This window comes from Pongo abelii, chromosome 13, assembly GCF_028885655.2.
Source record: "Pongo abelii isolate AG06213 chromosome 13, NHGRI_mPonAbe1-v2.0_pri, whole genome shotgun sequence".
In the NCBI taxonomy this organism is placed as follows: Eukaryota; Metazoa; Chordata; class Mammalia; order Primates; family Hominidae; genus Pongo; species Pongo abelii.
The window spans coordinates 20,023,565-20,050,487 of NC_071998.2; the positions used below are offsets into that span (position 1 = coordinate 20,023,565).

Here is a 26,923-nt window from a genome sequence, read left to right on the forward strand (position 1 = left end):
AGATAAAGCCCTTCTAAGAATGTCCACATTAAATGTATAGTCATTAAGTAACTTGTAGTCATGATACGTTAAAAAAAAAATCACTCTTTTTAAAATTTTTTATAGAGACAACGTCTCCCTATGTTGCCCCAGCTGGTCTTGAACTCGAGCTCAAGCAATCCTCCACCTTCAACCTCCTAAAGTGCTAGGATTATAGGCATGAGCTGCCATACCTGGCCTAAAAAAAAGAAATCACTCTTAACATCAACAGAATCGTTCATGGGAGCTGAATCCTCTTTTTGGCTTTTGCTGAAGTAACAATAAGTATATTTAAAAGTGTTTTTAGCCCTTCAAGTGCTTGCTGTTAGTTTCATATATTCAATATTTGTTTAAATATATTAATAACTAAGTCACAAAAATAATTTATTGATATACTTAATTATATTAAACCTAATCCCTCAGTCCAGGTGAGAGGTAATGTAACACAGCAGTTAACAGCATACACCACGGTACAGAACCTTCATTTAATACACTTTCTGCTTCTTAATTCCCCCAACTATATGTGTCTGGTAGACAGAAAAAGATGTATTTTGGTAGTCATTTTCATTTATAACATGAGTGTCATTAATGCCTACTGTAGGCAGGTATTCATTGGGTGTTGGCACACTTATCCTATCTAAATAATGGGGAAATTAAACAAGAATGATAAAACTAAGGATGTGCATCCCAGAAGTCATTCATCCATAAACCGTCCCCACAGGCCTCGATCATCTGCTGTAGATTCTATCCTGCCATGGGAGTGTATACTGTGCCAAGAGAATGAATATATTTTGATGGTACCTGCGGTAGTACAATACTATTACTCTCATTTGACTGCTCTTCTTTCTGGATCTCCCGGGGCTGCAGTTCCCAGAGGGGCCACGTGAGAGTGACATGAGAAAGGCGGGCAGCCCTACTCTTAGGGAAGCCAGACAGTCACTGGGCCTATGGATTTTTTTGTGTGTTGGAGGGTGCCAGGCATGGGTGAGGAGTAATTAGAATGGCTGCTGCCCTGTAGTTCTCCAGTGAGATGTTTGCTGACAGTCTCTTGCTGTCCTAGTTCTTAACTCTTTAGTTGCTATAGAATTGGTCACTATAGGAAGTCCCAAGGAAGGTGATGAAGCATGAAGATGACACTTAACAGGCTTGGGGCAGTAACTGTCCAACCACTATGGATATATCAATATTTTAACAACTAGTATGGCTGAACCAGCATCAGCTGAATAGCAGGCCTGAATGTAGTCTACAAATGCCATTAAGAGTAAGATTTTCAGAGGTACTGTTCTTTTATTTATTTTTTCATTTAATTTTATTTTTTGCAAGACAGGGTCTCTGTTGCCCAGGCTGGAGTGCAGTGGCACAATCCTGGCTCACTGCAGCCTCCACCTTCTGAGCTCAAATGGTCCTCCTGCCTCAGCCACCTCAGTAGCTGGGACAAAGGGGCACGTCACCACAACCAGCTAATTTTTGTACTTTTTGTAGAGACAGGGTCTCCCTATGTTGCCCAGGCTGGTCTCAAACTCCTGGGCTCAAGTGATCCACCTGCCTTGGCTTCCCAAAATGCTGGGATTGTAGGCATGAGCCACTGCGCCAAGCTACTCTTTGTCTTTTAATTGGAATATTTAGTACCTTATAGTTATTGCAACTAGTAATGTTTGGATTTATTTTCAGCTATTCTTTGTGCTTTTTATTTATTATATCGTCTTTTTTTCTTTTCCTTTCTTGCCTTCTTTTGGAATTTTTTTCTCATTCTGTACTTTTTCTTGTACTAGTCTGGAAATTATAATCTTTCTTGTCTTTTGGCTCCTTGAAAATTTTAAATACCTATTAAAGCCTAAAGTTAACATACATAATTATCCCCCCAAAAACATAAAAACTTAGAATATCACCTTATCATTTATTTTTATTTTACTTTGAGATGGAGTCTCACTCTGTCACCCAGGCTGGAGTGCAGTGATGTGATCTCCGCTCACTGCAACCTCTGCCTCCCAGGTTCAAGTGATTTTCCTGCCTCAGCCTCCCAAGTAGCTGAGATTACAAGTGTATGCCACCACACCAGGCTAATTTTTTTGTATTTTTAGTAGAGACAGGGTTTCATCAGGTTGGCCAGGCTGGTCTCACACTCCTGACCTCAAGTGATCCGACCGCCTCGGCCTCCCAAAGTGCTGGGATTATAGGCATAAGCCACCACACCCAGCCTCACTCCATAATTTATATGCTATTATTGTCTTCTATTTTTGTTCCATCTCTATTAATCCCAAAAGACATTATCAGATTAACAGGTACATACATATTTAACACTTTTTGTTCTTCATTCCTTCTAGCTTCTCAGACCTTCCGTTTGAAAATAATTTCCTTCTCTCTGAACTTAGAATTCCTTTATTGGAGGTCTGCTGGCAAACTTACTCAGCTTTCCTTGTCTGAATATGTATTCATTTCATCTTTGTTCTTGGCAAGGACAAAGAACCTATGTTTGTTGGGTATAAATCTAAACTGAGGTTTTTTTCTTAGCATATTGAAAATAATTACCACTGTCTCTAAATTTATATTATTGTTGAAGACTAATTGGCTATCACTGTCATAGTTGCTCTTTTGAGGCCTTTTTTCTCTACTTTTTTTTTTTTAAACGGAGTTTTGCTCTTGTTGCCCAGGCTGGAGTGCAGTGGTATGGTCTTGGCTCACTGCAACCTCTACCTCCCAGGTTCAAGCGATTCTCCTGCCTCAGCCTCCTGAGTAGCTAGGATTACAGGCATGCACCACCACGCTCAGCTAGTTTTGTATTTTTAGTAGAGACAGGGTTTCTCCATGTTGGTCAGGCTGGTCTCAAACTCCCGACCTCAGGTGATCCACCCACCTCAGCCTCCCAAAGTGCTGGGATTACAGGCGTGAGCCACCGCACCCGGCCCCTTTTTCCTCTATCTTTTAAGATTTTATATTTGTTGTCCCACAGTTTCACTACAATATGTCTAGAAAGAATTCTTGCTTGGGTTTGTTGGGCTTCTTAAATCATGGCTTGGTGCCTTTCTTCAATTCTGGAAAGTTCTCAGCTATTATGTCTTCAAATAGTCCCCCTTATACCATATGATATGCGTATATGGTATAAGCGTACCATATACTTAGCCAGAGTTCCTGAAGAAACTGGGACTATTTTCTTTAGGAACTCTGGCTAACTATATGGTATGCTTTTTCTCTCTCTGCTCTGTGTTACTAAATCTCCTTTTCATATTTTCAATCTCTGTGTTTTCCAGGTCTGTATTCTAGTTAGTTTCTTTGCTTCTATTTTCCAATATGTGAATTATTTCTATAGCTGTGCCTAATGTGTTCTCACGGAGGACAGTCTGACAGGGTCTGACATACTATCATTTATTAACATTATCAATTTTACTTTTTCAAAATGTCATTTTAGAAGGTGATACACTTGTTTTGACAATGTTTCTATCACTTAAAACATTTTTTGAATTCTTTAGAAAATACCTCCTAATCCATTTATCTTTTTTTATTGCCAAATTCCTTATATTCTGGTCTCTATTAAATTCATAATTTTAATTTTTACATTCTGTGTCACCCCCTCCGTCTCTGTATTGAGAAGTCCTTGAGGGTGACAGTGGTTATGCTATCTGGTAAGCTGATTTAACTCATATTTAACTGAAAGATATGAGAAATTATCTCATTTAACACAGATATGTCATCTATCTGTAAAATTACTTTAAGTCCTACACAAATGTAGGGCATACTAGATGAAGTAAGAAGACTGAAAAATTAAAACACTGAAGTATTTTCACTCATCACCCTGATAAACATGAAAAAGAATGGCAGTATGCAGTGTTGCCAAGGGTATGAGGAGAGAGGCATGTGTCTAGAATGTAGGAATCAGAATATAGTAATGAGAATTAGTATGATCTTTGCAGAGGGCAATTTAACAATAGGTATAAAAATCTTCATAACAATAACTCATTCTAGGGATTTATCCTAAAGATATAAATACAAAAGATTTGTTCAAAGAGGTTTTATTTAAACTAATGAAAAATGTTAATGTTGTAGAAATATATTTATTAACATAAGCAGTTCACAATATACTGTAAGAAAAAAAACAAGCTCCAAAACAGTGATTCCATGTTTATATTAAAATAAACATACACAAAGTAAAAATTTCCTTAGATATCCATTTAATCTCTGGGATCATAAGCGATGTTTAGGTATTTTTTTGCTCATTTATTGCCTAGGTTTTACACAATGAGCGTATGTGTTAATTGTGTAATTTAAAATTATTGAATTAAGTGCAAGAGTTCCTAACCACCTTTTACAAAACTGTTATGAGAAAATACATTCTAGATTCAAACAAAAACTAAGCAATATATCCCTTATTCTAACAGCTCTAAAATCTGTTCTTCTCATTATACTCCCACCTAAAATCCCACATCCAAAAAGTAGAAATAGCTGCTTCTGAATTCCTGAAAGTATCGGTAGGAGGTTGGGAGGAGAGGGGCCGGGATATGAAGAGAGAAACTGAATATTTGAGGACAGACTGTTCGTGTTTTGAGGGAAACTTTAGGAATAGGGCTTGGCTGCGAGGTTCCATGAATAAGTTTCAGCAAAATAGTTTCTCCTCTCATCAGTTTTCCACCTTATTCAGGTGTGCATCCACTGCTACATGCTCCAACCAATTGCTGTTGAGACCCCAGAGACCCCAGCACCACGTGTGATTAGGAAGCACTTCCATCACTGAAATAGAATAGAGTCTACTTGCTCACAGTAACTCCTGCTTCTATTCCTTTGCTCCTTCCTTAGCAACTTCAGGTCTTTCTTCAGTAAAATTTTTTGCTTTGTAAACCTATTTTTTTTCACCTTCTGTAACATGACATGCTGCCCTTCTACGACCTTTGACATACCAATCATCTCCATCTGAAATACTTCTATCCCTTTCCCAACCCTATCTTGACTAATTTATTTCCTACTCATTTTTATTTTCATTTAGGTGCCACTTCCTCAGGGAATCCGTGAACACAGTGTCCATAACAGGCTCCTTCAAGACTTTATCTCAATTAACAAATATATTTTATGCATTATTTAGTAAGGCTATCTACTATCTAGTTGAACCATTAAGTCCCAGGCTCAGTGAACACAGTGCCATTAGCTGTTTTGCTCAGCACGGTTACTCCTGCATTTGGAACATAGCAAGTGCTCGACAAATATACGCCGAATGAGAAAATGAATGAATAAACAACTGAGTAAACAACTAGCAACCGAGAGGTTTTGATGGGGTAAGAATTAGATTAACTATGTCACCTCATGGTGGAACTGTGCAAATTTTTTCTTTTGATGGCGGACTTGTGTACTGACAAGACAAAGTTTTAAATAGATACGATTTTGGAAAGTTCCCTTTAAAGCAAAGCCATACAATAAATATTTAATCAGCCAAGAAAAAGGCTGTAGTCTAGTCTGGGGACTTCACAAATGACCCAAATCATGAGAGCCACGTCTCTACAGTGTCTTAGTACTGTATCTTCCTTGAGCAAAGGAACGCATTTGCGCCATCATGGCAAGTTCAGGTATAGAGTGCAACGAATCTACAGCCTTCCTACCCCGACACAGGTTTAGGTAGGAAAACGCGAGCCTAGGATGATGGGGAGAAAGTGGGCATTTATTCAAAATGTATTTACTGAGCACCTACTGTGTACCAGAAAGCCCTAGCTGTGGGCTGGCTCTGACAGGTCCGCTGTGTGGCTTCGGGCATTTCTCTTTCACAGAGCCCAAGTCCTGAAGGCGAGCAAGTGGGGCCCCGCCTGCCTGCCTCAAAAAGCTGGGCTGGGGGTTCCAAGGGCGAGAATGCGCTTCAGAAAGTGCCAGGAGGCACGAAGGCCAGCGGCCCCAAACGGCCTCGCTAACCTCGGCCCGGGCAGGGGGAGCGAGCCCAGGACGGCCGTCCGCTGGCAGCTGAGCCGGGCGGAGGCGGGCGCCCGCCCTCCGAGGGGCCGCGCTTACCCGTCGGGCGAGTACTCGAGGTTGAAGACGGCGCCGTGGGTGCGGGTGCTGAGGTACACCGAGTCCGCGGGGTGGATGGAACCGTAGAGGCTAGTCATGGTGCGAAAATTGTCCCGCGCCGGGTCTACGAACAGCCCTCGGCCCAGGCTGCGCTCTTTCAGCCACCCGAACAGCCTGGCGCCAGGGCCGACCAGGCCCGCGCCGAGGCCGTGTCGGCCCCGGCTGTCGGCCTTGCAGTCTGGCCCGGGCCGCCGGCGCGGAGGGGAGGGGGGTGACGGCTCTCCCGGGGCGGAGGCAGCTGAGGACTCCGGAGCTCCGGGCAGCCCTAGCTCTCCGGAGCGCGGGGCCGGGGACAGCGATGGGGCGCCGGGGCGGCGAGGGCTCCGGGAGGGTGGAGGGGGATGGGTCGCATCAGCCCCGGGATGTAGCGGCGAGGGCGGCCTGGTGGCTGCTGCCTGCCCCTCGTGGGGCACCGGCTCCTCAGCCCCGGCTCCGGCCGATCCGTCCCCTCCAGGGCTATGGGGCCCAAAGGGAAACATGACCAACGCCCCCGCCCCCCGCTCCGGGCCACTGCCCCGCCGGCCGACACCTCAGTGCCCCCGTTCAGCTGCCACTTCCGGCGTGCAACGGCCTAACCCCACCGGCTGGAAACACGCGCCGCCCCTCGGCCACCGTCCACCGGGGACCGGGAAAGCTGAGACACCGCCGGGCTTGGGGCGCCACAGCCCCGGGAACCGAGGTAGGGAGGGAGTAGTTACCCGTATGAGCGACTGAGGATGCCGGGGGCTGGGCTATATGGGGCGTTAGCATCTGGGCACCTGATCTGGGTGGCAGAGAGTCGGTCTGTAGTTGTCAGTGACCGGTGGCCGCGTGCCTGGGGATGAGTGGCCTGACCAGTCAGTCCTGTGAGGCTGAGTATGTGTGGTGTCTCCACTTTACACTGGGATCAGTGAGGGATTAAGAATTAGTGCATTACGTGCAGGCCACACAGAATAGGTGACATGCCACTCTTTTTTTTTTTTTTTTTTTTTTCTTTGAGATGGAGTCTCGCTCTGTTGCCCAGGCTGGAGTGCAGTGGCGCGATCTCGGCTCACTGCAACCTCCGTCTCCCGGATTCAAGCAATTCTCTGCCCCAGCCTCCCGAGCAGCTGGGATTACAGGCGCCCACCACCACGCCCGGCTAATTTTTTGTATTTTTTAGTAGAGATAGGGTTTCACCATCTTGGCCTGGCTGGTCTTGAACCTCGTGATCCACCCTCCTCGGCCTCCCGAAGTGCTGGGATTACAGGCATGAGCCACCGCGCCTGGCCAGCATGCCCAACTGTTAAAGGCGCAACAAGTTCGGGGTGACCACAGGCAACTTCTTCCAAAACCTGTTTGTCACAAGGCAAAGGAGAGACTGAGAGGAAACAGGTTTGGATGTGCTACCCAAGGAATGGCTGAGATAGCCAGTCTGTGTATCTGGGCTTAAATGAAAGATGGCAAATAGGTGATAGTTACTTTTCTGGGTCAACTTGACTGGACTAACAGATGCCCAGATAGCCTGGAAAGACATTATTTCTGTGTGTGCCTGTGAGGGTGTTTCCAGGACAGATTAGCATTTCAATCAATAGAAGATCTGCCCTCACCATTGTGGACAGGCATCATCCTATTCATTAAAGACTGAAAAGGAACAAAAAGGCAGAAGGGTGATTTTACTTTCTCTTAAGTTGGTACTTAGACATCAAAACTCGGTTCTGCGGGTTTTGGTCTTGGGGACTCATCGTCAGTTTTCAGGCCTTCAGTCTTGGACCGGGAGTTATACCATTAGCTCCTCTGATTCTCACACCTTCAGACTTGGACTGAATTACACCACCAGATTTCCTGGTTCTCCAGCTTGCAGACTGCAGATCATGGGACTCCTCTACAATGATATGAACCAATTCCCATACTAAATGTTCTCTTATATCTATATCTCCTATTGGTTCTACTTCTCTGGAGACCCCCTGGATGGGTCCAATCTACTGTAGCAGCCTACTTGCCTGGCGTTCACACTCTTCATGTGTATGTCAGCACGTATATTCTACTGAACCCATCCTAGAAGTCCTAGGCTGTCAAATTTTGTAGCTGTTACCTAGCTTTCCTTGCCTACTAGCCAGGGTAGGACAACTATTTGAGTAACCAGGCTATAGATTAGCCACTGGTCCAGGAGGCTGCCAGACCAAAAGTCTTTGCCCATACAGACTCATGCTCTTGGGAATTTGAATTGGGAAATCAGAAGTGAGGCAGTTGGCCATGGTGGTTGGGATTGAAAAGTCATAAGGCAGAGTGAGGCCACTGGAGTCCTGAGCAAACCAAAGGAGTAAGAGAAATCATGAGAAAGCAGCAGCCATGAGAGAACAGACTTGGGGTAGAGGGTGAGAAAGAAGGTTGATGGTAGGAGGAGATACAGATACATAAAAAGAGACAGACTCAGAACAGGTTAGACTTGTTCTTGGCAGAGTCCCCCTAGGGTCTTCCTGCAGAGTCCCTGAGGTACCAGAATGATGGTTGCTCAATTTCAGTTTCAGTTTCCTGTGGGATGATCACTTGATTTCACAATACCTGAACCAGGACTTATGCACTGACAAGAAGAATCAAGGGCCAGGCACAGTGGCTCACACCTGTAATCTCAGTGCTTCGGGAGGCCAAGGTAGGAGGATCTTTTTTTTTTTCAGGGTCTCACTCTGTTGACCAGGATGGAGTATAGTAATACAGTTGTGGCTCCCTGCAGCCTCAACCTCCCAAGCTCAAGCGGCAGGAAGATCTTTTGAGGGCAAGGAGTTTGAGACCAGCCTGGGCAACATCATGATACTCTGTCTCTCTATGAAAAAATAACAAAATCATTCCGGTGTGGTGATGCATGCTTGTAGTCCTAGCTGCTCGGAAGGCTGAGCCAGGAGGATCCCTTGAGCCCAGGAGTTCAAGGTTACAATGAGCTATGATCACCCCACTGCACTTCAGCCTGAGCAACAGAGTGAGACCCCATCTCAAAAATAAAAAAAAAGAATTGGAATGACAACCAAGAAAACAAATGTGTCCTTTCAACCAGGGAGCCTTCTGTAGCCCAAAGAAAACAATGTACTCAAGGAGTAAAGTGATCCTATTATATAAGCTTATTGAAAAATAAAAAGCAAACATTCATATAATGTTTAGTATATGCCTAGTATTATGCTGAGTAAAGTGATCCTATCATGTAAGCTTATTGAAAAATAATAAGCAAACGTTCATATAATGTTTAGTATGTGCCTAATATTATGCTAAGCTGGTTCATATATATTAACTCAAAACTCAAGGTATGTTGGCACGATTATTATCCCCATTTTAGAGATGAGAAAACACAGACACAAAAAAGAAAAGTCAGCCTGAGAGTGGTAAAGCCAGGATTCAAATCCAGGCAATCTAGCTCCAGGTTCCATGCTCATAACCAGGTGCTACACACACATTTGTAGATTGGCTTGGATCTACAGCTATCGCTGTACATACAAGCTCCTTGCCAAGGATGGCAACTCAATAGTATTTTTTAAAAACCTCCAAATCCAAGCCAATCTACAAATATCAGGTCTGGCTCCCCTTTTATTCTGAACACTTTTAAATTCTGAACCTTTGAATAACTGTAATCCCATGAAAAAGAACAACTTCCATTTGTTGAGTAAGTGCTTCACCAGGCTTATTGGTAGGAGCTTTGCAAGCATTGTCTCTAAATTTCCCTTTACTGGGGGCAGCCATAACTTGGCAACTATGAGGAAATGCAAGCTCAGTATTGCCACAGCTACAGATTTTTCAAAAAATGCCACATGTGGAAGTTCAAAATGAGGCCTGCTGTGGGCTCAATGATGCCACAAGAAATAGGACGTAGGACGATATACCTAACACAGCAAGGAGATGCCTTGTGTGGCCATCAGTAGATCTTTGAGAAAAGACAGTCACTCTGTTCTACAGGCATGAGCCACTGTGCCCAGCCTCATATTCTCTTTATTTAAGAAGATACCGGAGGTTATGGACCTCTAGCAAAATGGACAGGTAAAGCAAGAAAGTGGAATAAAAGTGATCTAAGTGGATCTAAGAAGGAGAGCAGTGCAGGACGGTATAAAAGACAGGTGTACAAAAAGGGAGGGAAATATGATGCATGCTACAACATGTATGAACCTTGAGAACATTATGCCAAGTGAAATCAGCCAGTCACAAAAGGATATATATACTGTATGTTTCCACTTCTATGCAGTACCTAGAGTCGTCAGATTCACAGAGACAGAAAGAAGAATGGTGGATGCCGAGGACTAGGGTAAGGTGGGGATGGGGAGGTATTGTTTCATGGGTACAGAATTTCAGTTTTGCAAGATGAGAAGAGTTCTGGAGATGGATGGTTGCACAACAGTATGAATATACTTAACACTATGTATGTACTGAATGTACATGTAAAAATGGTTAAGATGATAAATTTTGTTATGCATATTTTACCACAATTAATGAAAAGACAGCTGTGCAGCAGTCCTGAAGAGCAGCCCCCACCAAAGTGGGAGGAGCACAGAGTGGGAAGTCTCCAGAGGAAAAATGGAAATGGAATGTTGGAATCTATTAAGGTGAGGCAAAAGACTGCAATGCCAGAGTAGTGGAAGAAATTAACAAAGTATATAGAATAACAAGCAATGGACTGAAATGAGGCAATCACCAACTCCATGAAAAATAAAGGATTGCGTAAAACGTACAATCTGTCAAGGCAGATAACAATATTTGCACTGGTAATATTGTAAAAAATGGCTTCTGATTTAACCAGAAATTGTGCTGTAACTATGCCGTGTGTTAGCAAAGCGTGGAGAGGGAGGGATGATGAGTGTGGAAATAGGAAGAGCCAAAACCACATCTACCTTGTCAGGAAGTCAACACATTCTCTTAAAATTAAGAAATCAAGCAATATCAGTGTAGTTAAATATAATAATATTTAAACATTGAGGTAAAATAGCAGAGAAAAGAGCTGTAGATGAAAGTGGTTGTCTTTTCAGATGGGAACTGGAGGGTGGCAATGGGTAGGAATTTTTTCATCTTCTCAAACTGAAACTTCGTATACTTAGGCATGAAGTCCCATTTCCACCCTCTAACCCCTACTCCCAAGCACCTGGCATCCACTGCTCTTTTTCAGAAGCCTTGTAGCCTCAAAATTACCTGCACTATTTAGGTGAAAACTAAAAGTGGATATTTTCTAAGGTGTAAGTCATGTTACTGGTTTTCCTCAGGTATACTGTTTTCAGCTTAGAGCACAAGTAAACTTTTAAGTGGTCTCTGCAGGGATATCTGACATTAAATGTTCATAAAGCTGGAGAAATACCTAGCAAGTTTAAAAGTTAGTGGAGCTTTCCCTGGTACAGAAACTCCTTCACAGAGTTCGCACAATGCCTTTGATATACCGGTTTCTAGGTTCTCGGGATCTGAGTGTGTATGTGCATTTGCACAAATTTGGTAGTTTGAATCTGGTGTGTTTGATGCTATGATAAATTATGGACAGTGAGCTATGGAAACACAGATGAGGGACAGTTCAACAGAGGGTCAGAAGATACTCCCTGGAGGAGCTGGTGATCAAGCCAGTTTTTAAGGAGAGGTTAAGCAGAGGGAGGGAGACTGGATTGTTAAGCAGGGTGCATACATGGCATGAAGAATGGCACAGATCAGGGCATGTTTGGGAAATTTACAAGGGATTTGGTGTTGCTCAAAAAATGGAAGTCAGGGATAAGCAGCATGAGGTGGCAAGGTGAGCAGAGGAGAGGGTCACAGAGTGTCTTTTTTCCCTGTAGGTGATACGATGCTCTCAGAGGGCTTTCAGGCAAGAGAAAGGCATGGTCAAAGCTGTGTTTGTTATTTGTTTTGCAACAAGTTTTTCCATCAGGCTGAATTGTCATCAAGAAGACATCTATTTTGCCTGTCTCCATATTATGTTTTTAGTTATAAAAAAATTTTCAAACAAAATTAGAAGAGTATTTAAAAAAGTAACTATATGCCCATCATCCAGATTCCATTATTAGGATTTTGCCACATTCAATTCATCTCTCTCTCTCTCTGCTTTTTCTGTGAAAATAATTCTTTATTGTGGTAAAATATACATAAACATAAAATTTACCATTTTAATCATTTTTAGGTATACAGTTCAGTGATATTAGGTACATTCACATTGTCGTGCATCCATCACCACCATCCATATCCAGAACTTTTTCATCTTCCCAAACTGAAACTCTGTACCCGTGAAACAATGACTCTCATTGACCCGTCTCTCCAGCCACTGGCAACTAAATATCAACTTTCTATCTCCATGGTTTGAAGGCATTTCATATAAATGGAATAATACAATATGTGGCCTTTTACTTAGTGTAATATTTCCTAGATTAACTTTACATTGTAGCACATATTAGCATTTAGTCCCTTTTAGGTTTAAATAATATTCTATTATATGATATACATGCTTTGTTTATTCATTTATCAGTTGCTGGACATTTGCATTATTTATACTTTTGGCTATTATTAATCATTATGCTATGAACATTCATGTCTAAGTTTTTGTGTAAACATAAGCTTTCAATTTTCTTGGGTATATCCTAGAAGTAGAATTGTCTGCCTGCCCTTCTTTCTTTCTCCCTTCCCTTCCCTTCCCTCCCCTCCCCTCTCTTCCCTCCTCCTTCTCCCCCCTCCATTCCCCTCTCTTCCCCTCCCTTCCCCTCCCTTCCCTTCTCTTTTCAGAGATGGGGTCTCTGTTACTCAGGCTGATCTCAAACTCTTGGGCTCAAGTGATCATCCTGCCCAGCCTTCTACAGTGCTGGGATTACAGGCATGAGCCACCACGCCCCTGGCTGGAATAGCTATGTTATATGGTAACTTTATGTTTAACTTTTTAAGAAGCTGCAAAACTGTTTTTTAGTTTTCAAAGCGGCTGTACCATTTTACAATTCTACCAGCAAGATGAGTGTTCCGAAATTTCTATATCCACAACAACACTGGTTATAATGTCTTTTTGATTGTAGCCATCCTAGTGGAGGTGAAGTGATATCTCATTGTGATTTAATTTGAATTTCCCAGATGACTAATGATAGTGAGTATCTTTTCATATGCTTATTGGTTGTTCATATATCTTCTTTGAATAAATGTCTGTTTGGATCCTTGGCCCACCTTTAAATTGGGTCATCTATCTTTTTATTATTGAGTAGTAAAGTTCTTTATATATTCTAGATACATGTCCCTTATCAGACATATAATTTTTAAATATTTTCTCCTATTCAGTGAGTTATCTGTTCTAATTTTGATAAAGTCAGATTTTTCAATTTTTTCCTGAATGTGCTTCTGGTGGTATAATATCTAAGAAACCACTGTCAAATCCAAGGTCACAAAGATTTGCCTCTGCATTTTCTTCTAAGAGTTTTATAATTTTAGTTCTGAGATTTAGCCCTTTCAATCATTTAATGTTTTTATATAGTTTAAGATAGGGATCCAACTTCATTCTTTTGCATATGTATATCCAGTTGTGCTTACACCATGTATTGAAAACATTATCTTTCCCCATTGAATTGTCTTGGCACCTGTGTAAAAAATCAGCTGACTGTAAGCATGAAGGGTTTTTTAAAAATATTTTTTCCCATCTCTCAACTTTTAGCTGAAGATGACGGTTTATTTCTGTATCTTAATTCTATTCCATTAATCTATATCCTTATACCTATACAACATTGTCTTGATTACTGTAGCCTTGTAGTAAGTTTTGCAATCAGAAATATAAGTTCTTTTGTTCTCACAAAAGAAGAACTTTGTTCTTCTTCAAGATTGTTTTGGCTATTCCGACTCTCTTGAATTTCCATACAAACTTTAGGAGCAATTTGTCATTTTTTGCAATGAAGGCAGTTGGGATTTTGAGAAAAATTGGATTGAATCTGTGTTTCAATTTTGGGAATAGTGTTATCTTAGAAATATTTTTTTAAATTATTGTTATTTGTGGAGATGTGGTCTCACTTTGTTGCCTAGGGTGGTCAGGAACTCCTGGGTTCAAGCAGTCGTCCTCCCATGACCTCCCATTAATAATATTAAATCATCTGAACCATGAAAATGGGGTGGGGTGCCTTTTCAATTATTTAGATCTTTGTTAATTTCCTTTCACAATATTTTGTGATTTTTCAGAGTTTAAGTTTGACATTTCTGACCAGGCACAATGGCTCATGCCTGTAATCCCAACACTTTGGGAGGCGGAATGTGAGGGTTGCTTGAGCCCAGAAGTTCAAAATCAGACTGAGCAACATAGTGAGACTCCCATCTCTACAAATTAAAAAAAAAAAAAGTTTGACATTTCTTTTGTTGAATTAATTCCCAAATATTTTCTTTTCTTTGATGCTATACAGTGGAATTATTTTCCAAGTTTTATTTTTGGGTTGTTCATTTCAAGGGTACAGAAATATAATTAATTTTTGTATATCCTGCAAACTTGCTGAACTTGTTAGTGTTAGTTTGTTCTAATGGTTTTGTGTATGTGTATGTGTGTGTGTGTGTGTGTGTTTGTGTGGGTGGGTGGGTGCCTTAGGATTTTCTATATACCAGATCACATCACATGCAAATATAGATGGTTTTAATTTTTCCTTTCCTATCTAGATATCTTTTATTGCTTTTACTTACCAAATTACCCTGGACAGAACCCCCAGTACAATGTTGAATGGAAATGGCAAGAGCAGACTTCCTCGTCTTATTCCCCATCTTAAGTGCAAAGCTTTCAGTCTTTCACTATTAAGTGTTATCTGTGGGTTTTTCATAGATGCCTTTTATCAAATGGAGGAGGTTCTTTTCTAATCCTATTTATTGAGGTTTGGTTTTGTTTTTGTTTTTAAATCACGACAGGGTGTTAGACATTCTCGAATGCTTTTTCTGCATCTATTGAGATGGCATAATACATTAGTTGATTTCAGATGTTAAAAGACCTTGCATACTTGGGATTAATTCCACTTGGTCACAGTATACAGTCCTTTCTATATGTTGCTGGATTCAGTTTGCTAGTGTTTTGTTGAAGATTTCTGTGTCTGTATTCATAAAGGATATTGACTCATAAAGGAAAAGGATAGTTTCCTTTTCCTGTGATGTCTTTAGTTTTGATATCAGGGTAATACTGGCCTCATCAAATGAATTGGGATGTGTTCCCTCCTCTTCTGTTTTTTGTAAGAGTTTGTGATAACTGGTATTGATTCTTATTTAAATGTTTGGTATAATTCACCAGTGAAGCCATCTGGGAATGGGCAGACTCTACCTTATTGCTATTACTGATGAGTTTGATATTACCACCTGATATGGTTTGGCTGTGTCCCCACACGTGTCCCCACACAAATCTCATCTTGAATTGTAACTCCCACAATTCCCATGTGTCATGGGAGGAACCTGGTGGGAGGTGATTGAATTGTGGGGTAGATCTTTCCTGTGCTGTTCTCAGAATAGTGAATAAGTCTCACAAGATCGGATGGTTTTAAAAATGGGAGTTTCCCTGCACAAGCTCTCTATTTGCCTGCTACCATCCATGACTTGCTCCTCCTTGCCTTCCGCCATGATTGTGAGGCCTCCCCTGCCATGTGGAACTGTAAGTCCATTAAACCTCTTTTTCTTCCCAGTCTTGGGTATGTCTTTATCAACAGCATGAAAATGGACTAATACACCACCTCATGAGACCTTGTGCCAGTTATCAATGTATTGTCTCTCAGGTCCAAATTCATCCTTCACTGACTGCTCTGAGAAAATGGATCTGAGCCTTAAATTTTTTTTCCTTTGTTCTCTTTCGTGATTCTATGCTTTATAGGTAGAAGGCCCTGAAGAGGCATTTCAGGAGGAATGGGTCTTGCTTCCTGGTCCAGTTGTGCTCACTGGCACACTTCTGCAGCACAGCAGCTTCTCCAGCATCTGTTCCTGCTTTGATTGGTGGCCAGAAACACTCAGCAGCCAGCAGTGTTCCTTAGCACCCTACTGGGCAGTTTTATAGCAGAGGCTTCCAGGAGACCCCTCTCCATGAATACGTTTCCTCAGCAACCTAAAAGTGCCAGAAAATTCTAGAGGGGGATTTATGGAAAGTTCCACTGGAAGATTCCCAATGACTTCTTGCCATTTAATGAGCCATAGCCACACTCTCTTCAAAAGGGTCTCAATCGGCCCTGGCTGGAGGCGAGAGGCTCCTCCTTGGGAACTCTATCACAGCATTAGAGTAGCAGCTGTTCCTTATATCTGCTATTGCTATACTCTTTAAAGCTCTCTAGTTCTTATTAGCTAGTGCTTCATTATTCCAATACCCTGTTATAGCTAATAATTCCTTATATATTAAACTGTCTTTATTCAAATGAGCATGGTTTGTCTCCTGATTAGACCTTGACTGATGAAGATATCTTAAGCTTTTCCATGGGTCCATCTATGCCTGGACCTTGTATATAGAAGGAATTCAATGAATACAGTCCCTTAATAGCATCATGACACACAGTTTTCTTATGTGGTTGTCACAATTTCAGGCCCTTTCATCCTTACATTTATTGAGTAGTTATTGTCTGTGCTCAGGAATCTTGCTGTGTGGCAGGAGATAAGAGGAGAGAATCAGTAGCTGGAAGAATACAACAGCTGAAGTGGCCTTGATGAATAGTCCAGAATGATAAAAAACTTAGATCGCTAAAAAAAAAATTGCATGAGATGACACTGCAAAGATAAACTAGAGTCAGATGGTGACAGGCCTTGACTTCTATTGGGAAAGGCAGTTTGCTGTGGCCTTGAGCATCTCTGCATGTGCTTGCTAAGTATGCCAAACACAAGGCCTAACTTTCCCCAATACTGAACCATTTCTAGCTAGTCACATCGGCATTTAACTAGGTTAAGATGACCACAGCATAACTACCATACACAGCTCACTCCCTCAGGGAAGGAGGCTGGTTTGTTTGCCACTTGCTACAAAAGATGCTAGGCCCTTGGCCCTGGATCCCTCAGTCATGGTGCAAACCACTGCATGTGCAACCACTGTCCGGGCCCATTGCATTTACTCCATAGGACTTGAGGACAGGCCAACCAGTGCTACCATGCTGGTACTCCTACTGTATGCTGTGTTGAATAATAAATTTCTTCATCTGATCCACCGAATCTCATCTACATTGGTACCAATGGAGTTGTGGCTGGTGAACCTGCTTTCTTGGTCATCTCCATTGGAGTCTTGTTATTTCTTGCTATTCTCTAGGAGGTTGGGGCTCTTCTCTAACAAAGGGTGCCATGACACAGGCACACACACACACTACAAAATGAAAATAAACATGAACTAGAAAGATGTTTCCTTATTTGAGAAATGCAGATAAATGGCAAAGCTGTTGGAAACCAGAAAACCATGTAATTTTGAGTATTTAAAATCAATCCTGTATTGTGATACACCAAGACCAAACTTGAATGTTATTCCACATAAGAATCTAGCCAACAGAATGTAGTTCAGATTTGGGGAATGATGGTGAGGAAACTATATTTTATGGAATTGCTAATACATTTAAAACAGTAGTTGGTAAGAAAAAAGTATGTTCTGGGCCAGGTGTGGTGGCTCACGCCTGTAATCCCAGTACTTTGGGAGGCCGAGGTGGGCGGATCACCTGAGGTCAGGAGTTCGAGACCAGCCTGGCCAATGTGGCAAAACCCCGTCTCTACTAAAAATACAAAAATTAGCCGGGCGTGGTGGTGCATGCCTGTAGTCCCAACTACTTGGGAGGCTGAGGCAGGAGAATCGCTTGAACCTGGGAGGCGGAGGTTGCAGTGAGCCAAGATGAAGTCACTGCACTCCAGCCTGGGCAACAGACCAAGACTCCATCTCAAAAAAAAAAAAAAGTATTCTTTTACTTTTTACAATAAATCCTGTTTGAGAAGTTATGATCCTTGTGTAAAAATATCTGTAGCAAGTAGTCTCTCATTTGTGCAGTGATAACTGTGGGCATTTATGTTTTTAGATTAAATCCTGTATTTGAATAAAGATGTTAACAATACTTTTCATGGACTTTTATGGTTAATTTCAGTATGTAAATTAGCATGCAGTTCATTTATAATTTTAGAAACTAGTAAACTAAAAAATATTAAAGGTTCACTCAAATTATCACTTCCTTTGTAACACCTATCCTGACCCCTGCCTTCCTTCCATGTAGAGATAACTATTTCATCCTCTGTACCCTCAGGGCTGACACTCTATTCAGGTTGTTGCATCCACCTTAACACTTGCTATCTTCATGTGGAGACAGTGAACTCCCCCAAGGGCAGGGACCAGGACTCAGCCGCCTCCCCAGCTCAATTCCGGGCTGAAAGCAAATGCTCAACTAGTGTTGGTTAAAAGGAACAAATGCCCAACCTCACCAGTCGGTAAAGAAAAGCAACCGTGAGAAGCCACCTTTCTAACTTCTAAACTAGCAAAGATTAGTTATGAAGAGGACGTTCTGGGAGGAGTCCAGAAAGCTACACTCTGGTCCAACCTTTCCAAAGGTCAATTTGGCAATTTCCCCAAGTGTCATACTAACGTTGTGTAACCCCAAATTCAGGCTCATGTACCTGATGCAGAGCTGAAGCCGAATGCTAAGACACAGGTGCTTGGAGATAGAGAAAGGTTTGTTCAATTGGGCCAAAGCGAGAAAGTGGAAGAGCGAGATCTCTCAAATGTTGCTTAACAAAGAGATGACAGCAGGCGTTTTTATGGGGTAGGGTGTGAGGGGAGGGAGAGTTTCCGGGAACAGAGGGGAAAAGTCTGTGCTTCTACAGTCTCAGATAAAACTTTGAGCAACCAGACTTATGGGTGTCAGCAGCTAGTCAAAAAGTCCTTAATGGCATTCATTCCTTTTGCAAAATATTTTCATGACCCTGAGGTTATCTCTCCTGCTAGACAAAGAAACAGGACCACAGCAGTTTATAATTATATTGTGGGAACAAGAGATATTGGGCAAAACGGGAGCGCTCACTCTGTGCATGCAGGCAAGGGCCTGATCAGAATTTTCACTATGGCCGGGCGCGGTGGCTAACGTCCGGAATCCCAGCACTTTGGGAGGCCGAGGCAGGCGGATCATTTGAGGTCAGGAGTTCGAGACCAGCCTGGCCAACATGGCGAAACCCCGTCTCTACTAAAAATACAAAAGTTAGCCAGTCATAGTGGTGCATGCCTGTAATCCCAGCTACTTGGGAGGCTGAGGCAAGAGAATCGCTTGAACTTGGGAGGTGGAGGTTGCAGTGAGCCGAGATCGTACCACTGCACTCCCGTCTGGGCGGCAGAGCGAGACTTTGCCTCAAAAACAAAAAACAAAGCAAAACAGAAGGAAAAAAAAAAAACACCAAACGGAATTTTCAGTAGTTCAGTTACTAAAAACGCCAGAGTGCTTAAATCTGAAGGGGCCTGGTTACACTCCGAATGGGGAGACGTAGGCCAGAGGCACTGGAAAGGTGAGCAGTCTCGACTGCTTCGGCTCGAAACCCTCTAAAGAGAACGGGCATAATCCACCTCGCGATTGGCAAGGAAACAGACGCACCGGCAGAGGGCAAAGCGCGCACGCCGCCTGCAGCGGGCTCTGGTCTCCTCTGCATTCCCCAATCGTTGCACTTTTCCCACTTTTATAACCAGGAGAGGAGGCACGCGCTGCCCGAAAAGGCGAACCGCGACCCATGGGACGCTAGAACCGACCCGCGCGCCCTCGACGGCTTGAAGCCGGGTTCCAGACACTCGTTCGCGGCCTAGGGCTCCCGCCGCCCAGGACCGGGTGCTCACTCTCGCCAGGGCTCAAGACCGCCAGGTGGCGAAACACCTCCTCGGCTGCGCGCGGCATGGTGGCCAGGCTGCGGTCCCGCGCTCCCCACCCGCTCTGGGCGTGTCAGGTTGGTAGGTGTTCAGGAGTGGAGCCCCGCCCAGCCACCACCTTCGGGTCGTGAGAAGACTCTCCTCCCGGCCTCCCTGTTTCATCTGCCTTGACCCGCGAGAGACCTACACCGCTCGCCACGTGCGGCCCCCACAGAGTAGTGGGCCTCATAGGGCTCCTCCGCTAGATCTGGGCCGAGTTTCTTCCAGAGATTTCACTACCTACATGGGGTGTATCAAGGACGGTCCAGACAACATTTCCCGACCTGCCTGTTTGCCTGGCCGGAATGTGAGGTCCTTGAGCGCCCTTGAGCCATGGCCTTGGGCCTGCCAAGATTGAGGCAGGCGTGGTCACCGAATAGTTCTGGAGTGGGGAAGAGAGCACAATTTACGCTGTCCCTGCCACAGGAGCTCCCACTCTTGCCAGGGAAACTAACCTGGAGGTGGGAGCTCCTTTTATTTGTTGGCCTTTTTTTATACCCAGGGGAAAATGGCTTGCCAAATTTGGAGGGTGTGTTAGAGATGATCTGTCTTAATCATCCTAAAAAATCTAAAAATTCGGCCGGGCGCGGTGGTTCATGCCTGTAATCCCAGTACTTTAGGAGGCCAAGGTGGGCCTATCACTTGAGGTCAGGCGTTCAAAAGCAGCCTGGCCAGCATGGTGAAACGCTATCTCTACTAAAAATACAAAAATTAGCCAGGTGTGGTGGCCCACTCCTGTAGTCCTAGCTACTCGGGAGCCTGAGGCAGGAGAATTGCTTGAACCTGGGAGGCGGAGGTTGCAGTGAGCCAAGATGGTGCCACTGTAGTCCAGCCTGGGCGACAGAGCGAGACTCAGTCTAAAAAAAAGAATCTAAAAATTACGTTGGAAGCAGGTGCTTCAAAGAGATGAGCAGTAGAAAGGGAGGGCAGCTAAATGCCATCGGTCAGTCACGGCCTCCCAGACCCTAGGAACTCTACCACTGCTGGAGAATCTGATCAAGCACTAATTGAAGGTTCGAGTTGACAGAGAAAACGGTGATTTAAAATAAGAACCCCAAAAGTCAGATGATTGGAATCTCTTTGGGTTTGGAATCCAACTGCTTCTCACGTGGGCAACTAAGTGTGCTCCAGGGAAATTTGAGTTACTGATATTCCAGGCCATGTAGAGCTATCAGAAGCATGTGAAATATGTATATTTGCAGGGGGAAAAAGTCTAGGGAGAAATACACACCAAAGGAATACATTCGTTCATTCATCAGGTATTACCTATTTCATGCCACACCTTGGGCTCTAAAGAATCAGAACTACAGTGTAGCAAGGGAGAAAAACGGGCAAGACTAAAACATCGTTTATTTTCTTCTTTTATTTTTCTCTGTGTTTTCTAAATGTGACTAGATCTCTAACAACCAAGAAGGTTTTATTTATTTTGAAAAAAACTACTTTTCCTGTTAAAAGGTCAGCCACTCTTCTGAGGGCAGAGTCGGAAAGAAGGTCCTATGAATCCACCTAGCGTCCAATTTCCCGCCCCCCCCACCTTTTTTTTTTTTTTTTTTTTGATAGGGTCTCACTCTGTCGTCCAGACTGGAGTGCAGTGGCACCATCTCGGCTCACTGCAACCTCCGCCTCCTAGGTTCAAGTGATTCGCCTGTCTCAGCCTCCCCAGTAGCTGGGATTACACGTGCGTGCCACCACGCCCGGCTAATTTTTGTATTTTTAGTAGAGACAGGGTTTCACCATGGTGGACAGGCTGGTCTTGAACTCCTGACCTCAAATGATCCACCCGCCTCGGCCTCCCAAACTGCTGGGATTACAGGCGTGAGCCACCGCGCCCGGCCCCGGCGTCCAATTTTCAAAGCCCCTCTGCTCAGCTTCCAGAGATCCCAAGAAACTCTTAAGTGGGAGTATCTCGTATCCCCACGATGCTACCGGTCACAAAACACGCGACCCAAGACACTGGAAGTGGAGGCTTCTCGATGGACAAAGCTGCGCAGTTTTCATACCGACCCGCGGCCAGGCTGTAACATAGGTGGCCGGCCACAGACACAATCACTGCCACCTTGGACAGGGACCCGTGAGCTGACCGCCATCAAGCTTCATAAACTGGTCAGAATCCAACGGACCGCTACTGCCGGAAACGGAAAGTCCTCAAGGGCGGGTGTTGGAAGCGGAGCGGAAGCGGAAGGCGGGTACCGGAAACGGTGTTTGGTGGCGCCCGCGATGGCCGAAGCTGCGTCTGTCGCGGCTGAATCTCTCGCGGGCAGCAGGGCGCGCGCTGCACGCACAGTACTAGGTCAGGTGGTGCTCCCGGGTGAGGAGCTGCTCCTGCCGGAAGAGGAGGACGCGGAAGGCCCTGGGGGTGCAGTGGAGCGACCGTTGAGCCTGAATGCTGGAGCGCGCTCGCGGGTGCGCGTTGTATGCGGTCCCGGCCTTCGGCGCTGTGGGGACCGCCTGCTGGTCACCAAGTGCGGCCGCCTCCGTCACAAGGAGCCCGGCAGTGGCAGCGGCGGCGGTGTTTACTGGGTGGACTCTCAGCAGAAGCGGGTGAGCTGGGACTCCGGAGGGGTGGTGCGGCAGTGAGAGTGGTAGCCCTGCTTTGAGAAGACCTCCCAAAAGAAGAAGAGATGGGACCCTGAGGCCCTCTTTTGTTCGGGCAAACCTAGAGCCACCGTAGTCTTGTGCCCACTTCTGCATATCTTTTAGAGGGACCGTGAACAATAGGAACATAGCCTGAGAAGGGCGACCAGGAGAGAAAAACGTTTGGAGAACGTGAGTCATGATTATAGTCTTCAAAACCCCACAGCAGGCCTGCCCTTTGGAGTCTCAGAGGGCAGGACTAGGCTCAATGAGTGGATGTCATAGGGAGTTAATTTATCCTAGAACAGGTAAGAATTTCATATAGAAAAAATTGTCTGTGGAATGGGCTTCCTTGGTTGTAAGGATTCCTTTGCCACTGGACTTATGCCACAAAGCTAGAGACTTACTGGTTGGGGTGCCTAAGAGATAATGGGGTTTGGACTCAACAGACTACCAGAAGCTGCACACCCGACACTTTATGAAGTGATTTTCTTTTACCAAAAGTGGCATTTGATCAGATTTCTTTCTCTTTAATGACAATAAAGTAACCACAAAGGACTTGCTGAAAGTATCTTCCAATGGTATCTTGTCATTTATGGCTGTTTTCTCATTCTATTTCCTTTTGTAGTATGTTCCAGTAAAAGGAGACCATGTGATTGGCATAGTGACAGCTAAATCTGGAGATATATTCAAAGTTGATGTTGGAGGGAGTGAGCCAGCTTCTTTGTCTTATTTGTCATTTGAAGGTGCAACTAAAAGAAACAGACCAAATGTGCAGGTAATTATGGGAGCCTTTGGTTTCAAAGAAACAAACATCTATTCCCTAGAACACTCAAATATCCAGAAGGCTATCTGAATTGTCTCCAAAGCATGACCTAGATCTCTGAGCATGTATATAATTGCCCCAGGCTCCAAGAGTTTCTTCAGATGCTCCAGGATCAGAGCCACATAATTATTATTATTTTTTTTTTACATTTACAATTTATTTTACATTGGCCATATTTGTTCTTGGGATGTTTCATTTCTACTGAGTTGAAACGTTGTATCTGTCATCGCCATTATTTGTTATGTCCATATCCTCTGGACAAGGATGTCCGCTGTAGGCTTAGAGGAGGGACAGGTGGTACAAATTGACATTATCAGCTATCCATCCATCCTGGCTGTAGGTCCTAGGAGCTGATAGAGGAGTAATATTGTTACCTTAGGTTTTCAATTTGAGCTTTTCAGGTAGCATAGCCACACTCTTCTTGTCTATCCAGCCCAAAATTTAGTGATTTTTTTCACCTCTTCTCATTCACTTCTCATGCAAATTTAGTTGCTTAATCCTATTTTGATCCTATTTGATTCTGTCTCTGATCTTTGGCATGTCTGTCCCTTTATCTCCACTTCGCAAGTTCAGGCTTCAGCTCCCTCTTGACTGGTCTCAGTCACTTCTTCATTAATCCCTGCCTCCATGCTTTTACCTCACCATCCAGGGTTTTGAGAGCTGACATCCTCACACGGTCACTTTCTCGAAAAGAAAAGACAAGATTCTCCAAAATCTACAGAATTCCTTGGCATTACACTCCAGGTGTCTTTCCTCATCCCTAATTATATCCTTCATACAGCCATACTCGAATCACACCAAACACCATTAAACTCAATTTCCTGCCCTTATTTGCACATGCTGTTCCGTCTTGATTGCACTATCCCTTCGCACCCTATGGAACACATTCTCATCCTTTGAGACCTAGGCTAAACATGACCACCTCTGTAAAGCCATCTCTAGTCACTTTTCTCATATCTTTGCTCTAGCGCTTACTGGATTTAGCCTCTACTGAGGTTTGTTTATATGTACCTCCCCGCTGCCCTCCAAGACCAAATGCTTCTGAAAAGCAGAGAATGTTTTGTTCCTTTCTAGTTTACATAGTCACCAACAAACAGTAGGTACTTAATACGTTTTGTTGAGTGAACAGAATGAGTTCACTCTCCATTTGCTCAGTTTCATCCCGTTGAAGTTTAGCTCTGTGAGGTTAATAAGTAAATCTTGCAGGGAGAAGTGTCAGTGGATTATTGTTTGGTTTTGCTTTGAATAATTTGCATGCCGGAGTTCCTTCTTTTCTCTGTGAATCTGTAGTTCTCTAGGGTAGTGCCACCTAATATAACTTTCTACAGTGATGCTGTTTTGTATCTGCACTGATTGGTATGGTAGCCACTAGCTGTTGAGCACTTGAAATGTGGCTAATGCAACTCAGGAAATTAAATATCTAATTTTAATTTAAATGTAAGTTTAAACAATTGGCTATCTACCATATTGGACAGTGCAATCCTAGAGGTGTTCTCTGGCCTTGAGATGGCTCCTTGTCTGTGATTTCCTGGTTGGTGAAAGGGAATGATACATGTGTTCCTTTTTTTCCCAAGACTCAACTCCAAAGTGACTGTAGGAATCCTATAGTGCAGTCAGTCCCTTAGCCACAGAACTGTAGGTGGCTGGCATTGATGCCTGTGAGAAAGAACCAATAGTAGCACCTGTAGTTTGCTGAGAGGAAATGAACTAGTTTTTAATATCATTGTAGGTTGGAGATCTCATCTATGGCCAATTTGTGGTTGCTAATAAAGACATGGAACCAGAGATGGTCTGTATTGACAGCTGTGGACGAGCCAATGGAATGGGTGTCATTGGACAGGATGGTCTGCTTTTTAAAGTGACTCTGGGCTTAATTAGAAAGTAAGTCCTGATGTCTGCTGGCTTGACTGCGTTTTATAATTATACATTCTTGGAAAGTTGGTTAATCTTCAGGATTCAGATTCTTTGTAACATTTGAATTTCTCCTCAAAGTTAGAAATCAGTATCCATTTTAACACATTTGGAAACTCATGAATTTAATCCTATCTTCTTGGAAACATATCAAATTCAGATGTGTTTGGCTGTGTAGTTTCTGGTGGGCTAATACTTCATGCTTTAAGCTCTTACTCTGTATTCATGTCTTCCCTCCCAGACCTGTTGCTTATTTGACTCAGCCCAAATGTGAAAACTGGCCTTTCCCATTCTGAGTCACTTGAATACAGATGCAGTCTGCAGTTGTACAAAATTATCAATTTTTTCTAATTATGGGGGTCACACGCAGCTTAGATTATGATGTTCAAGGTTATGTAGACATTCACAGAAGGCATCTGACACTTGGTCCTGGTAAGTTTAATAGTTCATACTGAGGCAGATTCTCTTTTTGTTTAGTACTTTACCCACCCAAAGCTGTGCCATATTCAGGGGCTTTACTCCTAGAGCCAGTGAAGTTCAGAGCTATCTTGTATGCCTCTCCTTGCTACATATCCTAAAGATCTGAAGAATTAAGTTTGGACATCAGAGAAGCATGTTATTAACCAAGCAGCACCCTTATGGTTTGAAAGAGCCAATGTTTCTCTCCAAGTACTGAATTTAACACAAGAGAATAATATGGCCAGGAAAATAAGTTTAAAGTGTCTTAACACTGTAGATAAAAAAAGTTACGATTCCCAGTCTAGAATTAAAGTGCTCTGACAATCTAGGGGAATGACTTTTACAAAGTTGGTAACCTAGGGAGTTTGATTTCTTTGTAAGGCATAGCCCACCTGTGATTTCTAGTATACCTTTGAGCAGTGTAAAGTTTCTTCTTGGAAAAAAGGAGGCAGCAAATGTCATCATGCACCTTGTTCTTGTTGAACAGCTATGGAGAACTGCTCAGAAAAGGAATCACATTCTAAAGGAGACTCTGGACACACCTTTGCCACTTCATTAGTAGATAAAAAAAGTTACGATTCCCAGTCTAGAATTAAAGTGCTCTGACAATCTAGGGGAATGACTTTTACAAAGTTGGTAACCTAGGGAGTTTGATTTCTTTGTAAGGCATAGCCCACCTGTGATTTCTAGTATACCTTTGAGCAGTGTAAAGTTTCTTCTTGGAAAAAAGGAGGCAGCAAATGTCATCATGCACCTTGTTCTTGTTGAACAGCTATGGAGAACTGCTCAGAAAAGGAATCACATTCTAAAGGAGACTCTGGACACACCTTTGCCACTTCATTAAATTTCATTTTCTTTTCTCTTCCCACCAGGCTATTGGCTCCAGATTGTGAAATCATACAGGAAGTGGGAAAACTCTATCCACTGGAGATAGTATTTGGAATGAATGGAAGAATATGGGTTAAGGCAAAAACCATCCAGCAGACTTTAATTTTGGCAAACATTTTAGAAGCTTGTGAACACATGACGTCAGATCAAAGAAAACAGATCTTCTCCAGATTGGCAGAAAGTTGATATAGGTGGACTTTTTTACAGGTCAGTTGAGGCAAAAAACTATGGGTTTTTTTCAGGTGAACACCCCCCATTTAAATACTCAGAAGATAAGGTGTGAATGTACGTATTATCTTAATTAGAGTCCTAAAGTATTTTTATAAGTTACTGGTTTTCACCTGCGCTTTTGTGGGAGAGAAAAATCATTGCAAAATCATATTTTTTTTGTTTGGTACAATAAAGTTTACTAAAAAACAGTATTAGGGTTTATT

The 26,923-nt window shown here is 43.3% G+C and overlaps 2 protein-coding genes and 1 long non-coding RNA gene across 8 annotated transcripts in view; 2 read left to right on the forward strand and 1 right to left on the reverse strand.

The window, feature by feature from the left end:
- DCAF10 (DDB1 and CUL4 associated factor 10) overlaps positions 1 to 6,654 on the reverse strand; it is a 62,238-nt gene extending 55,584 nt beyond the window's left edge. For 2 of the 4 annotated variants that reach the window (XM_063714140.1, XM_024251849.3), the window contains exon 1: positions 6,001 to 6,628. In XM_063714140.1, the coding sequence (XP_063570210.1) occupies positions 6,001 to 6,539 (539 nt within the window). In that variant the 5' untranslated portion in view covers positions 6,540 to 6,628. Of the gene's footprint in view, positions 1 to 6,000 lie in introns of all 4 variants that reach the window. The other 2 variants (XM_002819600.6, XM_054519686.2) reach the window with 2 other exon arrangements.
- Positions 6,655 to 7,062: 408 nt separating this feature from the next.
- LOC112134873 (uncharacterized) lies at positions 7,063 to 18,019 on the forward strand. Of its 2 annotated transcripts, none has more exons than XR_010136490.1 (3): positions 7,063 to 8,043; positions 8,544 to 8,671; positions 15,818 to 18,019. It is a non-coding gene; the product is annotated as an uncharacterized LOC112134873 (long non-coding RNA). The 2 variants fall into 2 exon arrangements; XR_010136489.1 differs by having other exon boundaries at positions 7,063 to 7,413.
- A 3,152-nt stretch (positions 18,020 to 21,171) lies between these two features.
- On the forward strand, positions 21,172 to 26,908 carry EXOSC3 (exosome component 3). Of its 2 annotated transcripts, XM_024251851.3 has the most exons (4): positions 21,172 to 22,372; positions 23,034 to 23,183; positions 24,961 to 25,112; positions 26,474 to 26,908. In XM_024251851.3, the coding sequence occupies exons 1-4, from the start codon at positions 22,049 to 22,051 to the stop codon at positions 26,673 to 26,675; spliced, it is 828 nt and encodes a 275-aa protein (XP_024107619.2). In that variant the 5' UTR covers positions 21,172 to 22,048; the 3' UTR covers positions 26,676 to 26,908. The 2 variants fall into 2 exon arrangements, with proteins under 2 accessions (XP_024107619.2, XP_009242527.2); XM_009244252.4 differs by lacking the exon at positions 24,961 to 25,112 and having other exon boundaries at positions 21,393 to 22,372.
- Positions 26,909 to 26,923: the final 15 nt, after the last annotated feature.

Coding starts and splice junctions, on each gene's coding strand:
- EXOSC3 (XM_024251851.3), top strand. CDS start 22,049: ATGGCCGAAGCTGCGTCTGTCGCGGCTGAATCTCTCGCGGGCAGCAGG. Junction 23,184..24,960: donor GAAACAGACCAAATGTGCAG/GTAATTATGGGA, acceptor ATATCATTGTAG/GTTGGAGATCTCATCTATGG. Junction 25,113..26,473: donor ACTCTGGGCTTAATTAGAAA/GTAAGTCCTGAT, acceptor TCTTCCCACCAG/GCTATTGGCTCCAGATTGTG.